The 21,151-nt window shown below is 42.7% G+C and overlaps 1 protein-coding gene across 6 annotated transcripts in view; it reads right to left on the minus strand.

Annotated features, from left to right (window-relative positions):
• Positions 1-3,376: 3,376 nt before the first annotated feature.
• The window catches only part of MAPK14 (mitogen-activated protein kinase 14), a 74,328-nt gene continuing 56,553 nt past the window's right edge, over positions 3,377-21,151 (minus strand). Inside the window, exons 9-12 of one of the 6 annotated variants that reach the window (XM_019456905.2) lie at positions 12,026-12,105; positions 9,606-9,684; positions 6,629-6,802; positions 3,377-5,805 (exon numbers count right to left, since the gene is read on the minus strand). In XM_019456905.2, coding sequence (XP_019312450.1) covers positions 5,738-5,805; positions 6,629-6,802; positions 9,606-9,684; positions 12,026-12,105 — 401 coding nt within the window. In that variant the 3' untranslated portion in view covers positions 3,377-5,737. Of the gene's footprint in view, positions 5,806-6,628; positions 6,803-9,605; positions 9,685-12,025; positions 12,106-12,227; positions 13,088-13,561; positions 15,306-16,138; positions 16,219-21,151 lie in introns of those variants that run through there. The other 5 variants (XM_019456904.2, XR_002081992.2, XM_019456908.2 and 2 more) reach the window with 5 other exon arrangements.

Genomic DNA, 21,151 nt, shown 5'->3' on the forward strand with positions numbered 1-21,151 from the left:
TTTAAAAAGCCCTTTCCTACATTGAGAATAGGTTAGTAGGTGTTAACCTTCAATTATTTCTTCAAGAAAAGGGTCTTTGTGGGGCGCCTGGGTGGCTGAGTCGGTTAAGTGTCCGACTTTGGCTCAGGTTGTGATCTCATGGTTCATGGGTTGGAGCCCCGCATTGGGCTCTCTGCTGTCAGCACGGAGCCCACTTTGGATCCTCCCTCTCCCTCTCTCTGCCCCTCCTCTGCTCATTCTCTCTCTCTCTCAAAAATAAAGAAAGAAAAAAGGAAAGGCTCTTTGTTATTCTGCAAGACTAGAGGTGTCCCAGCTTTATTATTATTTATTTTTGTTTGTTTTGTTTTAAAGTAAGCTCCAAGTATGGGGCGCCTGGGTGGCTCAGTCGGTTAAGTGTCCGACTTCAGCTCAGGTCATGATCTCACAGTTCGTGAGTTCGAGCCCCGCGTTGAGCCCTGTGCTGACAGCTCGGAGCCTGGAGCCTGCTTCACATTGTGTCTCCCTCTCTCTCTGCCCCTCCCCTGCTTATACTCTCTCTCTCTCTCAAAAATAAATAAAACATTTAAAAAAAAATAAAGCAAGCTCCAAGCCCAATTTGGGGCTTTGACTCACAGCCCCAGATCAAAGAGCCACATGATCTACTGACTTAGCCAGTCAGGTTCCCCGAGGTGTCTCAGCGTTAGACCAGTGGTTCTTAACCAGGGATGATTTTGCACCAGGGGACATTTGGCAATGTCCGGAGACATTTCTGGCTGTCATAACTGGGAGAGAAGGGAGTATGCATGCGACTGTCATGATGTGAGCAGAAGTCAGGGATGCTGTTTGACAACCTACAATGCGCAGGTCTGCCTCGACAAGTAACAATGTGACCCCGGATGCCAACAGTGTCAAAAACTGAAAAATCCTGCTTCAGATCCCCCCCGATACACTCTTCTACTAGGAAAGAAACTACCCAAGGCTCTCAGCTGGGGGCAGAATCCGGCTACACAGGAGTGGTTGTGTTATGCTTGTCAAGAGGCCCCATAGCTGGGTGCAGCCCCTTTCCACCCTGTGTTCTCCTGTCTTGGAAAGTTGGGCTCTGACCCTGGCAAAACTGAAATTGGGGGATGGTTCTCCGGGTCTCACACACACACACACATACACACACGATATCTTTCTTCTGCTTGCCACTTACCTTCTCTCGCTCCTGATATATCCTGCACATGTACCCGTCTCCATATATGGTTTTCCACTGTAAGATGGCCGTGTTATTCAAGTTCTCATTGGCAGAAATGTCAATATTTTGCTATCGCAAAGAACAAGACCCCGAGTGACCTTTTATTTTTTCATTCGTGCACTTGTGAGAAGTGTGTTAAGTCCAAAGCATATGTTAAGACATATCTGTATTATTAAAAAGGTCTTCATTTGCATATTTGGTAGCTAAGTCCTCGTAGCTATCAGATCGTACAGAGAAGTGAAGGTCATCACACAAGCACATTCAACTAGTTAACGGACTACTTAGAAAATCTGTCCCTTTTTGCTTCATAAGCATCTGAACCCAGAGTGTCTATCCTACCCATTCTAGTCTTCTGTTAGTCTCTAATTACGTTGTACGCATATGACCAATGACACAAATATAAGGCAGATTAACTGCAGCAAGTAAATCTTGCAAAAGACTTTGCAAAAAAGATTTGATAAACTTGATAACGCTCGAAAACTGCTTAGATCTCAAAAATGTGGATGTGGCGGACTCAGACCGGCCAATAAAAAGGGAAAAGTAATAAAGTGATCACCAAGAGAGACTTAGAAAAAAGAACAATGTATCCAAAGATTGAGGTCTTTAGGAAAACTGAGGAAGCCTCAAATATTCTTGCCCAAACTCCCCCTCTGATTGTGCTGCAAAAATCAAAATGGGAAGGATACCGCAGGCTGTTAAAGACGGTGTCACGTGAGAAACATTTTGTTCTTTGTTCATGACAAAAGCCTATCTGAAATTATGAATATGCTTTTACAATTCTGCTCAGTTTTCATGATCATCCCAAACAGACTTCCCCTGTCCTCCAATCCCCACCACGTACTAGGAGATTCTGGTCCCCATTTTCAATGGGTTCACTTTAGGGAGCTCTCTCTGGTGTCCATTCTCTTGAGCCACCAGGCAGCACCCACTCAGAAGCCTAGGAGGAAGGCTGAGTCACAGCACTCGTGCCTGGTATGCGAAGGCAAAATATTTCCTGCAACTGTCTGATCCTTGCAGGGGCTTATATATCACGTGTGACAACTGGGTCCCTTTCCTTTTACCCTCTTAAGAAGCGGATGAGGACAGGATGAAACAAAGAGTCTGTGCTCAGTTTGCCTTCTGCCATTATTCCCAGCTGCCAGCCTGGGACCACACACCGCAGGACAGAACACCCAGCTGCACACGCTCGATATCCTCGCAGGCTGGGCCTCGACAATCCAGCCTGGGACACCTGTCAGCATTCCTCGGCCACTGAGAAAGGAAGCACACACGGACACAGGCCCTGAAAACAGCCACGAGACCTCGTGGACCTTTAATCCTGTGGTGCCAGTCACTTGTTTTGAGGAATACTGTCAGGGGTCATAAGATAAATGAGTCATAAAACAGATTGCTTAAAAATCTATAAACAATATACATATATAGGTACACATGCAACCTTCTCTCTGGCAATTTCCAAATGAAAATATACTTTCTACAGATAGAATGTCAAAGCTGAAAAGAACCCAAACAACTACTTAAACAAACGTCATTTCACACATGAGGAGACTGAAGTCCTAGGCCAGGGGTCGGCAAACTTTTTCTGTAAAGGGCCAGAGAGTGAATTGTTTAGACTCTGTGAGCTGTATGGCCTCTGCTGCAACGACTCAACTTTGTCACTGCAGCACAAAAGCAGCCATAGAAAATACATAAATGTGTGACTGTGTTCTGATAAAATGTTACTTACAGACATTGAAATTTGAATCTATTATTTTTCACACGCTACAAAAATACTGTTCTTTTGATCCCAACCACTTAAAAATGTAAAAACCATTCTTAGTGGGCTTTACAGAGACAGGCGGTAGACTGGATCTGGCTCTGGGGTCATACTTTGCGGACCCCTGTCCTGGGCTACTCTGACACCCAAGCGTAGTAATACAGAGCCTGCTGTGTTATACCTTATTTGCGATTTGCTCTATCCGTCCCATCAGTGACTCAGATCTGCTTCACCATAAAGTGGACAACTAAGGACCTCTGTAAATGTTTTCTAAATTTCAGGAGTAATATTAAGATCTATCAGAAACGTACGCCAGGCCACAATGGAAAGAACATCGATATGATGCCATATTGTGCACTAAATAAAATGCAATCAACATAAAAATATAAGAAACTTGAGAAACTCACTAAATTTGAAAAATAGGCTTTATTTTAACCAGTGGTATTGTATGACATCCTATACGGCATAACTGATTACAGCCAAGTTCATGAATACAAATACAATAGCAGTTTCCCTCATTCTCTCTTTTGCTTTCTGTTCAGAGAAATCAGGAGATGGGAGCCTGATGCTCAGAAACCAACGAGCTGTTCCATAGGCTCCAGCCGAGTCCAGGCTCCCGGAGCATATTCAGACTCCTAACACATACACAATCACATGTGCAAAGACCTTTATGAAAAATACTCAGAGCAGTATTTCTTCAGGAAATCACACTAGCATTTACAATCAGACACGGCCGATAAAATTCACCTTGCTGTGGATTGTGAGGATTTGAACTGCACATAAAGGAGATGAGGCCTCTGCGTCCATTTTTCTTTAAAGAGGGGGAGAATCTCAGGTGAGGTGCGGTCACCATCAGCCTGCCTCCTTCCTTCTCGCTCCACAGCTGACTCAGGGGAGCTCCCCGTCCCTCCGGAGGGCATGCACCACGGCACTGTGATACAGAAATGGATACACCTTGTCCCAAATACAAGATTTTGTCGCGCCACCAACAGTGGAAGCGGCTTTACGCTTTCTTATTTCACAAAAGGTTTAAATACGTGGGCCCTTAGGGGGCACAAGATGCCTGAAATTCAGAAAATTAAGGAAGCAACTCTTCTCTACCCCTGAGGATATTTCATCTTTATGAAGTTGAAAATACAAAATATTAGAATAATTTGCCCTTTCTCCCCATCAAATGGAATCACATTCTCAAAGGATTCCTGCAATATACAAAATTCTGAAACAAAATTTTTTTCTCCCCAAACCAAGACCAAGATTTCAATGTTAAGCTGCCAAGAAGACCCTCTCCCAAAGACGGGTGGAAAAGACACCTCGTTACTTCTCTAATAACCACGTTTAGACAAAGATAGCAAAAGGAGTTTCTGGCCTCATGAGTTTTTATTTTTCACTTTGATTTTCAGCATTTCTTAGCATTGGCTATTGGGAGTGAAGAGAACAATTTGTTTTTCAAAGTCTGAGATATTCCCGGGAAGAGCCCTGATCTTTCCCGTGACGGTTCCCTATAAATAGTTTGTCAAAAACCAGACGGCAAGAGTGAAAATGCTATCCACCCATCTGTTCCATTTCTTCATAGTTTTCACATCAAAAGCACCTAGAGTATCAATTGTGTTCAACACAAAATAGCACTGGGACTGGAGAGAGGATGTCACCTGCCCGTGGCATCGGCCGAGGTGATGTGGGCTCTGAACTACCCAAGAAGTCTTCACCGGCAAACCTGCCAGGCACCAGGGCCTCCCGAAGAGAACAGACAAGCAGCTGTGCATGCTCAACTAGCAAGACGTGCAAAACACATCATCACTCTGCTGGGAATAAAGAGCACACAGGAAGTACACTGACAGCAAGAACCGGCTTCTGCCTGCTGGGGCCGATATGCGTGAGACCTCGGCACTGAAGGTCGGGGGCGAGCAGAGAGAGGGCAACACCTGGGGGGCGAGGGGGAGAGAAGCACACACACGCATGCTCGCACATGCACACACGATGCCTCCAGGGGCTCCCTGGTTACTTTGGGTTCACGAGTGGCCGTCCAACAACCTGACTACTTGCCTGGCTCAGAACGTTCATCTGCCGCGCTCTCGAACTGCCTACACTTTCTTCTCTCCTTTTAAGGCACAAGCATATTTACAGTTTCAGACATACCTGCTGAGTTCTGAGACTCATACTAAGCAAAGTCAATCACAGACTAGTGCACAGAAGCCAGTTGGTCCTTTTCGGCTGCGTGTGTCGCTGAGGGACGGCTTCTGAAGCAGCCAGAAAGTGTGAGCCCCTTCTCTGTGCCACTGTGGGATACAGGCGCGTCTACCCCCCACTGCAAGGCGGGGCCACAGGAGAGGCCAAAATGGCAAAAGCATGGCTGGGATCTGGGACGTTTAATATTTTTTACTTTGCATTTGACAAACCCTAACCAGAGGGCAGCTCTCGCCTGCCTGAGCTGACTCTCACAAAGAGCAAGCAGTGGCTGCCACAGAGCTTCTGGAACCCCACGTGAAGTCACTGTGATCATAGTTTGCTCATATTCTTACCCCCCACCCCCCACAGAGACAGACACACACATGCACACGCACAGGAGCGCACACATACACACACACGCACACACACGCACGCGCGCACACACACACACACACACACACGCACGCACGCACGCACACACACCCCTTCCACCATGGAGGAAATCTTTGCAACAAGAGGCACTTGAATGATATTTGGAGAGTTCCCATGAAAAGGCCTTCCCCTCACAGTGAAGTGGGATCAACAAAACAGAAACCAGGTGCTCAGGATTCCATCTCTTCTTGGTCAAGGGGTGGGGGCACAAAGCTGATGACTTCATCGTAGGTCAGGCCTGGAAATTGGGAAGGAAAAGTAGGATGTGAGGGTTTAGACGATTCTCTTCGCTGGCAAGCACTCGAAGCTTCTAAGCTCGAGATCCTTCCTCCCCGTGCAGGCTAATGGTTTGATGGGCGACTTCAAAGAACCGCCTCATTGCTTATGTGCCTATCCTAATGGAACGTGTGATTACACAGCAGTTCAGTGATACACGTGAAAGAACCATTTTTACTTATTTGTTTTATTCCTCAGTGTCTCCTCTTTAAAGTTCTCTGGAGCAGGTGCTCAGGAATAACAGAGCACTCCTGCAAGCTACAGCAACAGGTAATTTTGGCTTGGGGATTTAACTGGAGTTCTGAATGTGTGTTTTATGGAAAGAATTTGAGATTGGACATAGAGGAGACATAGGCTCCATTTCTGGCTGTGTCCCTAACTAGGTCTAAGGTAACAGACAAGATAAAAACTCTCCATCAATTGTAAAACTATAATTCTATAGTTCTATCAACTGTAAAACTATAAAAATACCTTATTCCCTACTTAGAGAGATATTGTAAATGCAGATTCTGAGAACCTCAAAGCTCTATACAGATGTGAGGGGCTGTGTGCAAAATCAGACCAGACAGAAGCACCTCAAAGGTCCAGAGAGTATCATCTACAACAGACAGTTGCCATCAGGGAAACATATTCGTTCTGCATCAAAGACACTAGTGACAAGTTTTAACAAGTCGGTTATAACCAGAAATTCTATTTTCCCACAGCTTTTGGTTAGTGGCTCACCTAAGAAAGATTTTTAAATCTAAGTCCTCACACTAGATGTTAATCCTGCTCTTATGACTTACTCTTCCATTCATCTATAAGGAGGTCCCTGCTTTCAAAGGACTGATCATAAGGATCGGCCACTGGTTCATCATCAGGATCATGGTACTGGGCAAAGTAGGCGTGTGCAAGTGCTTGGGCCGCTGTGATTCTCTTGTCTGAGTCCAGTACAAGCATCTTCTCCAGCAAGTCCACCGCTATCAGTACCATGGATTGGAAGGAAAAAAAAGAGTTTTTAACATGACAGCAAAAAATTATGCTTCATTAAGCAAACACACAATTTTGACTCTTCATAATAAAAAGAATTCTCCTCCCAAATGTCTGCTCTAGGATACATTATCCCTCTTCTTCTTGTGTGTGTGTGTGTGTGTGTTGTATCGTGCTTTTTAAGAATACATTACTAAAGAGCAATTTTTAAAAATAACTGAGATTCTGTTTGAACAAGCTTTTGTGGGACGCCAATGTCAAACTGCTACCACTGTAGTCAAACTGTGTCAAAATGAAAGCCTATAACCAAAGTAATCAGGAAAAGGTAAGCAGCCTGATTTTTGTTTTTTTATTTTTTTGTCTGCTTGCACTGTTTATTTACTGACATAAGGCAATGAGTATCCATTAAACAGATCTTCAAACAATGAACAAATTGAGGGTTTTACATGGGTGTGTGGGCGAGACACGGTATTTGGATAAAGGAAATAAAATTTTCACTATGAAAAATTTCAGTGTACAAAACAATAGTACAGTGAATACTCATGTGCCCACCACCACCCATATCCAACAATTAAGATAATCTAGGGGCGCCTGGGTGACTCAGTCGGTTAAGCATCCGACTTCAGCTCAGATCATAATCTTGCAGTCTGTGAGTTCGAGCCCCGCATTAGGCTCGGTGCTGACAGCTTAGAGCCTGGAGCCTGCTTTGGATTCTGTGTCTCCCTCTCACTCTGCCCCTCCCCTGTTCAAGCTGTCTTTCTCTCTCTCAAAAATAAACATTTTAAAAAGTTTAAAAAAAAAACAAGAAAACATTATCTATCTATTTAGCTGTGTTTTCTGCTGGACCATTTTAAAATAAAATGATAGGCATGGTACTTTACCCCTAAATATTTCAGCATAAAGACATCTTTCTATATAGTCACAAAACGATCATATCTGACAAACAGATAATTCTCAAATATCATCTAAAATCCAGCTTATGTTAACATTTCTCCAATTATCCTAAAGTTGTCTTTTATACCTAGTTTGTTCAAACCAAGATCCAGTTAAGGGTCACGCACTGCATTTGACTGGGTTTCCTAGGGTGAAAAGTACCAGGTCCTAATAACCGATACCTTGATGAGGAGTAAGGTTGGGGTAAGAAAAAGATTCCTCTAAGATCTTGACAGATACAAATATACACACCACATCAAAGGGCAATTTAAGTTTTAATTCATGTTTTGAGAATGCCAGTTAAACATGATGTCAGTGACTGACAAAATACAGCTGTCACTATTTACATCGTTGGTGTACTCCTGCTCAGTTAATATGCTGGGCACAAGTTCATGGTCAGTAACAACATGTTCTGTCTGCAAGAAGAAACTCTTTGTATGACATCACTGTTTGGCAGTGAGCTACGAGGCATGTTTAAATCCTGACAAGTGCAGTGCTGAACACCAGATGGCCCAGAGCCTCCATTCAACTCATCTGCAGTCTGTATTGCTAGGTGGTATCCAGTTCTTTTGAGAATATTTAAATTCATGATTCCAGAGAAGGATGGATGTGACCTAAATAAACTGCCGGGACACACGCATACCTCCCCCCTTCTCTAGAAAAGTGAGTTAACAAGTCTCTTTGAGTTGGCTAAGAGGAAGTCAAACAGTGAGCACTGCCAGGTCTGAAACATGAACTGATAGGATGAAAATACATTCAGAACAGAATGACAGACAAGAAAGCTACCAGCATACAACATGATTTCCCAACATCCTAGCATATTTACGACTCAAAGAGAGCTTCTCACAGATCCTTGAACTGGATACTACAGCTCAAATAAATCATACAAAGCCAACGGGAGCGTACCAGGGCAGATGCAAACCTCAACCGACCGCACAGAATTCTGTATACCCCTGATGAGTCTGTGGACTCATTTTTGGATGTGAGAGTGGCCCAGCTGAGGTCTGGCACACTTACGATCTCCAAGGCTGACACAGGCTCACCCAGTACTGCCCAACTTTTCAAAAAAGGTGAGCATCTCTGCTATTGTAAGAATTATCACAGTAACACTGAAATCACTCTCAACAATCACTATGGAAGAAGTACTTAAAACGGTAAAGCCACTCAGCCTTCACTACAACCTGAAGAGGGAGTCGTGATTATCAGCCCTCGGAGGATAAAACTAAATGGGAAGCGCAGCTGCTGGGACCCATAAGGAGAGGGAGGACCCACTGAGAGATTTCAAAACATCCCACAATCTTGCACATATAACATGTGACATATAACACACACAACACAATCTTCAGAAAAGAGAGAAGGTTGATTATACTATTATCATAGCATTGCCCCCTCCCTGTCATAGGAAGGCCCTGATCTGATCTTTCTGTGTCTGCCGTTAAAAATCACTGTCCACTGCACAGTCCTTGAATCAGGGAATTAGAGGCTCAGGCAATGACACTTTTAGGGGCCAACCAAAGCATCTATTAGCCCTAGCTTTAAGGAATAAAGCAACTCCCCCTTTTTTTTTTTTAATGTTTTATTTATTTTTGAGAGAGTGTGCACACACAAGTAGGGGAGGGGCAGAGAGGGAGACAGATGATCCAAAGCATGCTCTACACTGTCAGCCCAGAGCCCGATGTGGGGCTTGAATTCACAAACCGTGAGATCATGACTTGAGCTGAAGTCGGACGCTTAACTGATGGAGCCACCCAGGTGCCCCAGTGGTACCCTATTTAATCAAAAGGAAAAACTCTTCTTCAGATCCCCAATTTATGTCATAAACAAGTCAATATCCTTGAGATGAGGATACGATCAACTTACCCAAGGGATTGGCACCAATAAATACATTTGCAAAGTTCATTTTCGGCATCTGGGTCAAAGACTGAATGTAGTTTCTTGCCTGTAAAAATAAAAGGTTTTCAAAATGGCTTTGTTCAATAATGTTACTGCTCCCAGAGTCTCAGTCCTGCCAAGGAACAAGTGTTAACTAACAAAATCTGCTAGCTTCAGTGTTTATGACTGTCTTTGACATTCAGTTAAAGACTTCTCTTTTACTGCCTTATGTATGATCATCACCTTTGTTTATGCTGGTTATCTCTCACAGTTACATTTCAAGTGAATGAGAATGCTAACCAATTAAGTTCCCTTTTAATAGCTTTCTGATCAAAGGATCAGAAGTTTAAAAAAAAAAAAAAAAGAGGCCAGGAGATCTAAGAAGTTCCCCTTTCTGAAACAGCCTTCTTAGAAAGCTAAAATTAGCACAGGGATTGGTACTCCTAAGGAAAGTCTGGGACTAGCAGTCTTCTGATGGTGCTGATCTCAGTAGGTACTCTTGGTACATAAAAAGGATATTCATGTTAAACCTTGCTAACAAAGTAATCTTGGTAACAAGAAAGTAAACATAACCCTAGTAGATTATTCTAAGAGTCTTGAACACATTTAAAAAATACTCATTATTAAGAGTAACAAACAATAGTGGGCTATAAGTTACACGGCTTGTGTGGAAATCTTTCCCCTACCACTTAGAAGGTACATCTTTTGGGGCTAGTCCTCAGCTAACACATCAGTGACCTCATCTGCAAAATATTAGTATTAGATATTAGTATTTGGCTTGCCTGTAACATACAGTCACTGTGATACTCAAGTACGATAAAAGTTTATGAAAGAGCTTCAAACTAAAATTCTGCCACAAACATTTATATTACCAATATAGTTGTTATTAGTTTGGTGCCTACGGTGGAACGGGCTTGAGTTTGTATCTTGAGTTTATCACTTTGGGTAAGTCACTTACTCTCTTTAAGTCTTGAGTTCCTCTTCTGTAAAATGAGATTAACAATGCTGACCTCACCAGGCTGCAGTGAGGATTAGAGATAATAAGCCAGCACTTCCTCAGCACAGTGCTTGGTTCAGAGTGATGGCTCAATAGGCATTAACTGCCAACACTGTTGCCTTTAGAAAGTTTGCTCTCATTCACTAAGGGTGTTTCAACTTCACAAGTTCTGAATTTCACCCGAAGGAACTTAAGGCACCAAATATTATTCAGGACTGAGAGCTCTACCAAGGCAAACCAAAAACTGGTCTTGAGAATAATCATATAAATACAAATGTAACTCATAAATGTGTACTTCAGACAGTAGGTATTAAACTATGTCTATGGACATCCCTGTTTCAAAAAGTAAACCCCACTCACTATCAGTCCATCTGAGATAAAATTTCTTTTATCTTAACCACTTCCTTAAAATTCCTGTTTTAACAAGGCTCAACACTAAACGTATGTGTGCACGCCGTATGTGTGTAAAAATGTACACGCACACACGACCTTAGAAAAAGTTCTGGTTGCTAGGGTAACTTCACCTTCTTAGTCATTGTATGTGGCGCAAGTAGAGGTCCGCTTTGAAAAGCCGTTGGGTCCGATTTGAAAAGAACTCGACTGTCCACATGGCTGTAATCCCTTCCTACTTGAGCGTAAAGATAAAAGGATGAAGGGAAAACAGAGGTAAGAGAGACCTGTCTGTCTCATGCAGGGAACAGTCATCCCTCTAATAAGATTTTTTAAAAAAAGGTAAATTTCAAGACTGAAATATAGCTGAAATAGAAACAAAGCTGCTGGGAAGGGCCTCTGGATGCCAGCCTGGCTCCCAAAAGCATTAAAGGCGCCTTAGAAAGAAGTGCCCCAATCACCTCTGATAAGAAAGCTAGCATTAGATTAAGTAGTAAGAACTGGTCAAGAAGACACCTTATCCTGTATCAGTGTTCATATTTATTCCATATTATTTACATATTTTCTTTTAAATACAGTACTTATTAGTGTTGGATATTTTATTGATTTTTTGTATTTTAAAGGAAGAATACTCTTTTGCTCATTATAAAAAATTGACGAATAGCCCATCCTAATGGTCCTCAGTTAAATACACTTCCAGCCTAAAGCCATCAGATGGTAACATACCCTAACTAGGAACACACAACAGTCTCTTAAGCACTGAATTCATAAAACCCAAATATAGAAGTAATATCATTTTCTATTTACAAGCCTGTAAATTATATTCTCAATCCATAGGATTGGATGACATTTTATCCCAAATGTCAACATCTTGCAACAGCACACAGGCAGTCATCAGTAGCCTTCAAGGCACATGCAAAAGCACTCAGTGACATTAAAAACTGTGTTGATTATACAGTGGCAATAAAATGAAATGTGGCCTTCTGAATTGGATATCCCTATACAGTCTGTTTGTTCTCACCTCATGGCTTGGCATCCTGTTAATGAGATAAGCAGGGGGGGTCCCCGTCAGACGCATAATCTGCTGAAGCTGGTTAATATCTTAGATGCCTAGTCAAGGGCATTGTTAAACATACAGTGCAAAAAAATAACTTTCAACTCAAGTTTTTAAGAAGGCCAAAAAAGCCACCCCAAAACAAAGGAAAAACCCACCCACTCATTCCCCCCACCCCCCACCCCAGGCCAGAGCCCAAGGCTGTATGTTAAGGCACACTTCTATGAATGGCATGAGAGTTATTAGGCATGCAGCCAGTGACTGGCCATGCAGATAAGAAAAATTGCTTTTCTTTCATTTTAGCATCATCTTTAACATGAAATATTTTAGGCTCCCTGGAAAGAGACTGCCCTGTGATCCAGGATGCCAGCCAGAGAACTGTTTTCAACAGGATGGCCCAAACCTGTTTGCTTGGGGATGGGGGGCGGGGGGGGGGGGGCGGGGGGGAGGTAAATGGAGAGGATTCAGAAAATTTTGATTTGGCTCTGGACAAAATAAAACTTTCAATATATCCATTCAAGGAAGAGGTTAAATTTTTGTGGCACAGGTTCTGGTGACTCTCCAAGGCACCACCCCTCCAAACGCAAGACATGGCCGGGTGTGTGAGCTGATAAGCAATGCCAAGTTTCAAAGACATTAGTCGTGGTACATTTATAACATGCCACAAACACACAGTTTGTGTGTTATCACAAACACACAAACACACAGGAAGAAACAGGAGACACGGGGGAAAGTTAGAAGCCAACGGCAAGGACGGAACAGAAGTCACAGGCCACTGATGGTGTTCTAGCAAGCCTCAGTGATTTCCTCCACAAGTCTCTAACAGGTGGACAGGCTGACTCCACTTCATAAACAGCCGGGAGGGAGCCTACAAAACAGTCTGCCGGGACCGAACCATGAGGTCTTCTGTAGGTACGCGCGCGTATGTAAGCGGCACTCCAAGCTTTCCTCTTCGTGCTGTCCCATCAGCTTTAACACAATTCCCCCGCCTCCAAAGTGCTGTAAGAACTGCCAGTTTATCATGTGTTCCTATTAAAGGAGAAGTGATGGGATTTGGAAAATCAACACAATTCAATAAAAATGGTCTTGTATTCCCTTTCTTCTTAAACCTTTCGTTCCCCGCTGCGGCTGGCGTGGCATCTTCAGTGAGCACCCTGGTCAAGTAATTACACTTCCTTGGGGCTCCCTTCAGTAAGTTTTCACCTTAACTCATCCTCAGAGCTCCAGTGCCCTAGGGGTCGGATGACGTGTGTAAGGTTGGCCATCAGGAGAGGGCTGGGGCCACACGCTCCACCCTGCCTGTCACATTCTGTTTCACACCGGCCCAAAGACAGGCCAGCAGATTCAAAAGGTGGCATGAAGTCGTTTTAACTTTCTCTCAACAAAGTTTAGATTTACCTTTAAGCAAGTTACATAACGAACGTTACTTTGCATGCCAAGAAATGTAACCACAGGGGGCCCGCTAAGTAAACCCCCCCCCGCCCCCCCCCCCCCCCCCCCCCGCAGTAGTGGAACACCAGTTGGGTTTTAAAATCTTAAAATTCTGCCACCTCTCTTGTCTTTCTTGTGAACAATACTTGGCCTGTGCATTTTCTGTCTTTGTTTCCTTTAGCCAAATAGGTTCTTATACCCCCTTCCTGTCAGGAGGTTAGGAAGAATAGATTTCTAGAGAAAAATGTGAGTCGGTGAAAGGGCTTTTGCTTTTTTAGTATGATTTTTTTTTTTTTTTTTGTTCTTTCACTGATTACTATAGGTGTTGGGTCACTAACCAAAAAACTCTCTCCTCAGCCATCCACCATGACCCATTTTATCCCCTTTTCTCCCAGCACATCCCAACTTGTTCTCAATCAGCCCACCCGTTATTGCATTTTCTTACAATGTCTTCTTATTTATTGATTGAATTTCTACATCAGTGATGGCATCACTACCTCACTATTCTTCACGAGTGATGAAAATAGCTATTGGCTTTCTTTTTTTATTACATTCCTTCACTAATGAATTTTTCTTTTTATTTCTAATACCTTTACACAGGTTTCCTCACCTGGCTTTGTTATTTACACAGCATGTATCCTACACATCATGTGCTTTTAAAATAAACTGGTACTTGGGGAGTATCACTGACATCAAATTAATCTTGTTTACCCTTTTGAAAGTTTAAAACCCCTTTTATCTACTCGCCATAACCATGTAGGAAAAAAAAAACACAAAACTTTCTTATTCCTGTACTCGATACAATATTATTTGAGTGCGTTCTATATTCTGGTACTCCATTTTGTTATGCCCAACTCTAGAGCTATTTAAATGTATAATATATCCTATTTCACCCAAGATAAAGGTGATCTCATTATTAGTTTGGGCACTTGATGTTGTTTCTTTCTTAACAATAAATGATGGATTAATAATAGGTAAATACTGTATCACCCATGCTTTTTCTTTCAGAAATTCTTATGACTAACAGCACACACCTATAAGGCAGATGGTTGGGGTGGGAGACACGACTAAGCAGGAGCTGCTAACAGCCTTTCCCAGACAGGGAATGAATTTACTATCTTAGTCTCATTAGTACTATCAGTAAACAAAGTGAACTTCCTCCCAACCCCGCTCCCTTGCCCCCGTGTTTTCTCTATTACCGGTTTTTCTCAGCAAATGCATTTAAAACAATAAAGCACCATCCTCACTACGCAGCATCTCGTATCTTCTTTGATTCATTCTATCCAGCTTCTGCACTTCATAAAGCAAAAGAAAACACTCCTTTGGGTTAACACTGTGGTCAGTAACTCTGACAATGACTTTCAAAATAGTGTGCAATCGCATGAGATTCAAGTTTAGAGATCATGTTATCAGAACATCTGATATCTATGCTCAGCTCTGCCAAGTGACTCAGTGCATGACTCAGGCAAGTCACAGCTTTTCTGTGCTTTTCCTTCTTCTTCTTAAATAAATAAATGAAACAAAATAATAGAGCCAGCACAGTCTCTTACATCCCTCAGAGTAGAAATTGATAAATACACTGGACTTTGTGCTCTTTTAAAGGAATGTACCGGAAACATACCAGATGACAATATTCTTTATTTTGTAAGGGAGACGATGAACCATTCAAACTCACCTGCTCAAGCCTGCCTCCAGCTACCCAGCAGTCCTTCCAATTGGGCAAAGGGACCCCGTTAGTCAGAATGCTGGGACGAGAATTCAGGAAGGCACGACTGGAGCTTGGCTCCACAGCTCTTTTTCCCTTTTAGTCAACTGCCTGGCGGCAGACAGAGGAGAAAAGGGAGAAAGGCTGAGCTTTCATGATCTCTCTCTTATCTCTGGCCCCAGAAAATGACCAACAGCAGGAAATCGGAGCCAAAGCAAGCCAGAGTCACATTCCCACGGCTTCTCTCTAAACCCCTGCTTAGAGGCAGGAAAGCATTAGCTCTAAAGCTTTTTCTCAGGTTATTTGACTTGTAATTACAAAGGCAGGCTGTGGGAGGAAGGATTTACAAGCCAACTCCAGTGGATGTGAGGTACTAGGACTGGTCTGGAGACAGGGTGGAGAGATGGCCCTGCTGAGAATAGACAACTTATACAAGATGCAGAGTTGTCGATTCTAAAACAATAAAAAGCAGGAACTTCTGGAAAAGGGCAGTAGCGTGCACCCAATGCACACTTCATCCTTGTGGTGATGAAGCTAGACTAGTACATGGTGAAGCTCATGCTCTGAGAGCAAGCACTAACCAGAATATAAAAAGAGCTCAGGTATATGTGACACTGCCGAGGAAAATGATGTCAGGGCTTGGTAACAGAGACCAATTTTCCATTGATCTCTTGGAATGAGTTAGAATCTCAGATCATTTACTGGGACACGACTGCTCAATACCAGCTCTCATGATCTACGTATGTACTCCAATAGAGAACGAAACACATGCACGTGAGCAAATGTGTACACACACACACATACACACACACTTATACTTCATCCTGGAAGTCAGCACAAAAGGGCACACGTGCTTACAAACATACCCAGGTCAAAGTACAGATTGAGGGAAGCGGCAGAGGCTCCCAACAGGGCAGATAATTACAATCAAAGCATCAACTCACAGACTCTGAGGAGATTTTCTTCAAAAGATCAGCCCCTGGGGTTCCAACGAGTCTTAAAATGAGCTTCAACTGATCAATATCTAATGGTGGACTATAAAGGAAAATGTTGGGACAAAATAAAAATAAAAAACACAAACGACAACAAAACAAACAAACAAAATACCCCAATAACAAAAAGTGAAAACCCCCAGCCAAGCCAAAATGGTGAATTAACCTAGATCAGGGCTTCCATGGATGGTCACTTCAAGTAGAACATGTTCCTCCTGTGCAAAGACTCAAAATACTACCACTCACACCCCCAATTTATATTCATTCTGGGCATCTGTCAACATTACCCATCAGTAAAGCGAAGTGACTTTAGCTGGGTCAAAGACAGCAGGTGACAGCACAAAAGCTTCACTCAGTCCACACCTAACCTCTTTACCTTCCACCAAAGCGTGAGAAGCCAGTTGAGCAGAAAGCACTGGTAAGCAGAGTGCTACACGAACAGAAAGAGCAGCAGAGCATAGGAGCTAGGGCTGGCCAAGCTCCCCTGGGAATACTCCCCTGAAAGGCTTGACCCAAGGAGCTTGTAATAGGACAGGAGCCTGCCACTACCCCAGGGCCTAACACCACTTGAGCGTGCCCTCTGGGAAACCTGTCCCTCTGCAATGGCTAGAGCAGGCAGAGAGGAGCTGTGAGTGATAGTCGGCCAGCAGAGGGCCCCACTCCCCCACTGCATCCGCGTGTTCTTCAGGAGCGCCATCATGAAGCAGAACAGGAGAGTTTTCCATCTCACAAGCGCAGTGACAAACCTCACACATCCCAGAGGCTCTACACAATAGACTACAACGTCCAAACCCTTATTCGGGTAGCCAACTATTCCGCATATGTGCATATATTAACCAGAAGACAGAAACTGTTCGTTTGTTCTTATTGCCTTTAGTCTTGCCCAAAAAGGAAGTTAAAAGGGGAGAGAAAAAAGTTATATAAAGTAAGCTTTTAATATTCTCTATGAAAGTGTGAGAGTTTATCCACGTCTCTACTGACATTCGGGGAAAAGGAGGGGAGGATGACTGTCTTCTGGTGCCTATCACACATCCTGTCAGGTTGTTGGCATATTAGATCCTTCTCAACCTCAGGTCTCACTTCCTCAGAGAGGACTCCCCCCACACTCTAAATAAGAAAGCCCCTTCTTCCTTGTATTCTCTACCCCAGCACAATGCTTGCAAACATCAATCTATAATTACTTCGTTTGCTTTCTGTCACCTCTGCTGATCTGTATGTAGCTCCATGAGGGCACGGGCCACCCTGACTGCTGCCTATCCCCCGTGCTTAGCCTGCTATCTGCTACATGGTGGGCACTCGAAATATCTGAGGAGATCTTCTCCTCAGGAAGCAGGAAGGAAAGGAGGATGGAAGAAATATTTCTGTTTATGATTACACATATAAAGGTAATACGGTGTAACTTAAAATAATGGCTTCTGCAAACCACAGTTGCCTAAGTTACAGGAATTACTGACGCAATATCACTGGCATCTTGCCCTGTTCTTCCCCGTCCCCACCCCCACCCCCAGCTAAGAAATTGGCTTAAATGGAAGAACATTCTAGACAGGAGTCAGCAAACCCCAGCCTGCTGCCTGTTTTGAAAATAAAGTTTTATTGGAACACAGCCATGCCCATTCGTTTATGTACTGTCTGTAACTGCTTTCACCCTACACAGCAGAATTGAGTAGTTACAACAGAAACCAGATGGTCCCCAAACCCTAAAATATTTACTATCTGGCTCTTTTAAGAAAAGGTTTGCCAAACCTCAGCCTAGACCCAAACAATTTGTGTTCTGTAGAAAACAAGGTTAAATTAGAAACAAGTCCACTCACAGAAATCATTTCTAAATTAAATATAGTAGAGAACTTTGTCATCTGCAAATGGCAAAAATCAATGTGTTCTGGAGGTTAAAATTTCAATACTGACTCTTAGTTCAAAGTGCTGACAAGAAAAAAAAAACTAAAGCGTGCAATAATGGGGACAGAGAGGGGAGGATGGACGAATATGGTCTTGCTTTAAAACAATCAAATTAAGGGGCGCCTGGGTGGTTCAAGTCGGTTGAGCGTCCGATTTCCACTCAGGTCATGGTCTCACGGCTTGTGAGTTCGAGCCCCGTGTTGGGCTCTGTGCTGACAGCTCAGAGCCTGGAGCCTGCTTTAGATTCTGTGTCCCTCTCTTGTGCTGCTCCTCCCCCACTCATGCCCTGTCTCTCTCTCTCTCAAGAATGAATAGAAAAACATTAAAAAATAAATAAAATAATAAAATTAGCTATATGACAACAGAATTTAGTACAGGATCCCCTCTGCCCATTTTAATTGATTCAGTTTACAAGTATTAAGTCCCTTCACACTCTCCAGGAACAAATTTAACTGGGTAGCTCTCCCACAACACAAAGCATATCATATATGAAAACCAACTAGACTGCTTCAACTCTTAAACAGGTAGTTTTACAATATATGCATCAAAATTAATCTCGGGAAATAAAACTGTTGAGATTGGTACTCTTGTTTAAGAGACTTCTGACTACTGAAATGAGAGTCAAGTTTTACACTCCCTTCAGGGAAGCCAGAAGACTCTGGGCTGAGTTTCTTAACCGCCCTACCTTCACCTCATCATACCTGAAGAGTGTGGCACTCCCACTAGTCACAGAGGCTCACGACAGCAATGAGCTGGGGGCCCCGTGTCTCTGCCAGTATAAAACAATCACACGTCTGAAGAATAAAGCCCGAATTCCTAGCCCCTCATGGCCCTCCCTGACTTGGCATCAAGCTTCTTTTCTGACTGCCTCAGACGGTTTGCTTCAACGCACACCAAATATTCTAGGCAATTCTAAGCTTCCACCTTCTTATTTATGCAAGTCATATGCAGGAATATCCTCCGTTCTCACCTCCTATCAAGTCTTTTCTTATTTATTCTACAAAGTCCTACTCAAACAAGAACTGTGCTGTGAAGTCTTCCTGGATATCTTAAGTTCGAATTACTTTACTTCTTCTCAATAACTTATTTGTACCTCTATTATAGCATTTTTATCACTCTGTCTTATTTTATAATGAGAGAGTAGACATTTGTTCTGGTAACTCCTATAACTCACTTTCCACTGAGTATGATCACTCTGGTTTGGGGGACAGGTACTATCTTATCCCCAGCACCTTCCACAGTGTAGTTTGATAAATATTGGTTGGCTTAAAAAGACTAGTCATAATATGCTTTCTAACTCAGCTCCAGCCCTCTACCTTGCCCTAAAAAACCTATAATGATCATACTCAATGGAAAGTCTAAATACAAAAAGTAGTCCAGAAAAGTTGCTTCACTTAATATCAGGCCTAACAAAGCCCTCAAACCTTCCAACTGAAGTGTCTACACCATAAAGAGTACGCAAGTATAATGCCATGAGTGTGTAAGGGCTATGAGCAAAGAGAGTTGCTACAGCATGATAGCCAATACTTGGGAGATTAGTAAGCACACAATGCAAAACAAGAATCTGCTTAGTAGCTAAAAGCACTTGTAAGAGGGAAGTCAAAGCAGGCAGACCTCAGAAGAAATCACCATAGGTTCTCCAAGAGCTGGCAAATCCATTGAAATACAGGTCAGTCTTCCAATAGTACCAGCTACTGTAAGGCCACTACAATTTGTCCAGGCAGTTAAGGCCAGAAGGTGCTTCAAGCAGCTACATAAGCAGAGCAAAGCAAAATGTATCACATAATGACAATTAGTTATCTCCACAACAAGCCATCCTTCATAATTGGTTTAACCCTCTTTTTCCCCCCTAGATAGAAGAAATTTTTCCTGTTAGGTAAACATGTGTTTCAGTTATAATGATCAAATTGTCAAAATTCAAATCATAGATGTCTTGGTCCTTTCTAAAACAACCACTGAGGCCCAAGATTACTCTTTAGGTTCTCTGTAACAAAAGTAATAGGTAGAATGAATAGATGAGGAAATCAACCTAAGGTTAATGGGGTAATCAGAAGGAAAATAAAAAAACCAATATTCTATTCACCTCTAAGTGTTCTAGACAAAGCCAGAACATTAATGTCTGGAGGGTGGAAAACCTTCCTATGACAGACAGGATGGACTAGAAGAAGACTTAGGCCTACTTTCTTCTCTTCTTGGTTGTCAAAATAGTCATTTTCACTGTCACGCACACTAAAATTCTTAAGGTACTTTAGGTTTGTGGACACACGTGAAAATTCCAATCTTTTCTGGGAAAATATAATGTCAAGTTGGAGAAGAAAAGGCAAATAATGTAGTAAAATTTTTTTTCTTCTTCAGCATTTATTAGGACCTTGCTTTCAGTGTCTAAAGTGAAACTTTTTTTTTTTTTAAGAGAGAGAGAGAGAGAGAGAGAGAGAGAGAGCACGTGATTTGGGGAGAAGGGAGAGGACGAGAGAGATAGAATCTTAACCAGGTTCCATGCTCAGCACAGAGCCGACACAGGGGCTCGATCCCACAACGCTGGGATCATGATCTGAGCCAAAATCGAGTCAGATGCTCAACCAACTAAGCTACCCAGGCACCCCATGAAACTGCTTTAAAATGAGAGAGAATAGGGGCACCTGGCTGGCTCAGTCAGTGGAGCATGCCGCCCTTGATCTCGGGCTTGTGAGTTTCAGCCCCATGCTGGGGGTAGAGATTATTTATTATTTTTTAATTAAAAAAATAGTAAAAAGAGAGAATATTTGAAACTAGTGACTGCAAGTGAGGGGTAGACGTGACAGCAAGGGGTACATCAGAAATTTTTTACTGGCGTGTTTTAGCCCATAATCTGGGAGCTGTGAACACAGGTGTTCATTATGTTATTCTTTGTTTTTTTTGTATTTCATAAAATCTTTGAAAAAAAAATCAAAAGAAATAAATAAAGTAGAATTAAGGAGCAAATTTAATACACTAAGGAAATTCATATGGAGTAAGGCAGCAGCTAATGGCAAGTAGATTATAACTCAACAGCCCCATTAGCCTCTGGTTAATATCTTAAAGGTACCCCTT

Source organism: Panthera pardus, unplaced genomic scaffold (genome assembly GCF_024362965.1).
Source record: "Panthera pardus isolate Hobbes unplaced genomic scaffold, ASM2436296v1 HiC_scaffold_17, whole genome shotgun sequence".
NCBI classification, from domain to species: Eukaryota; Metazoa; Chordata; class Mammalia; order Carnivora; family Felidae; genus Panthera; species Panthera pardus.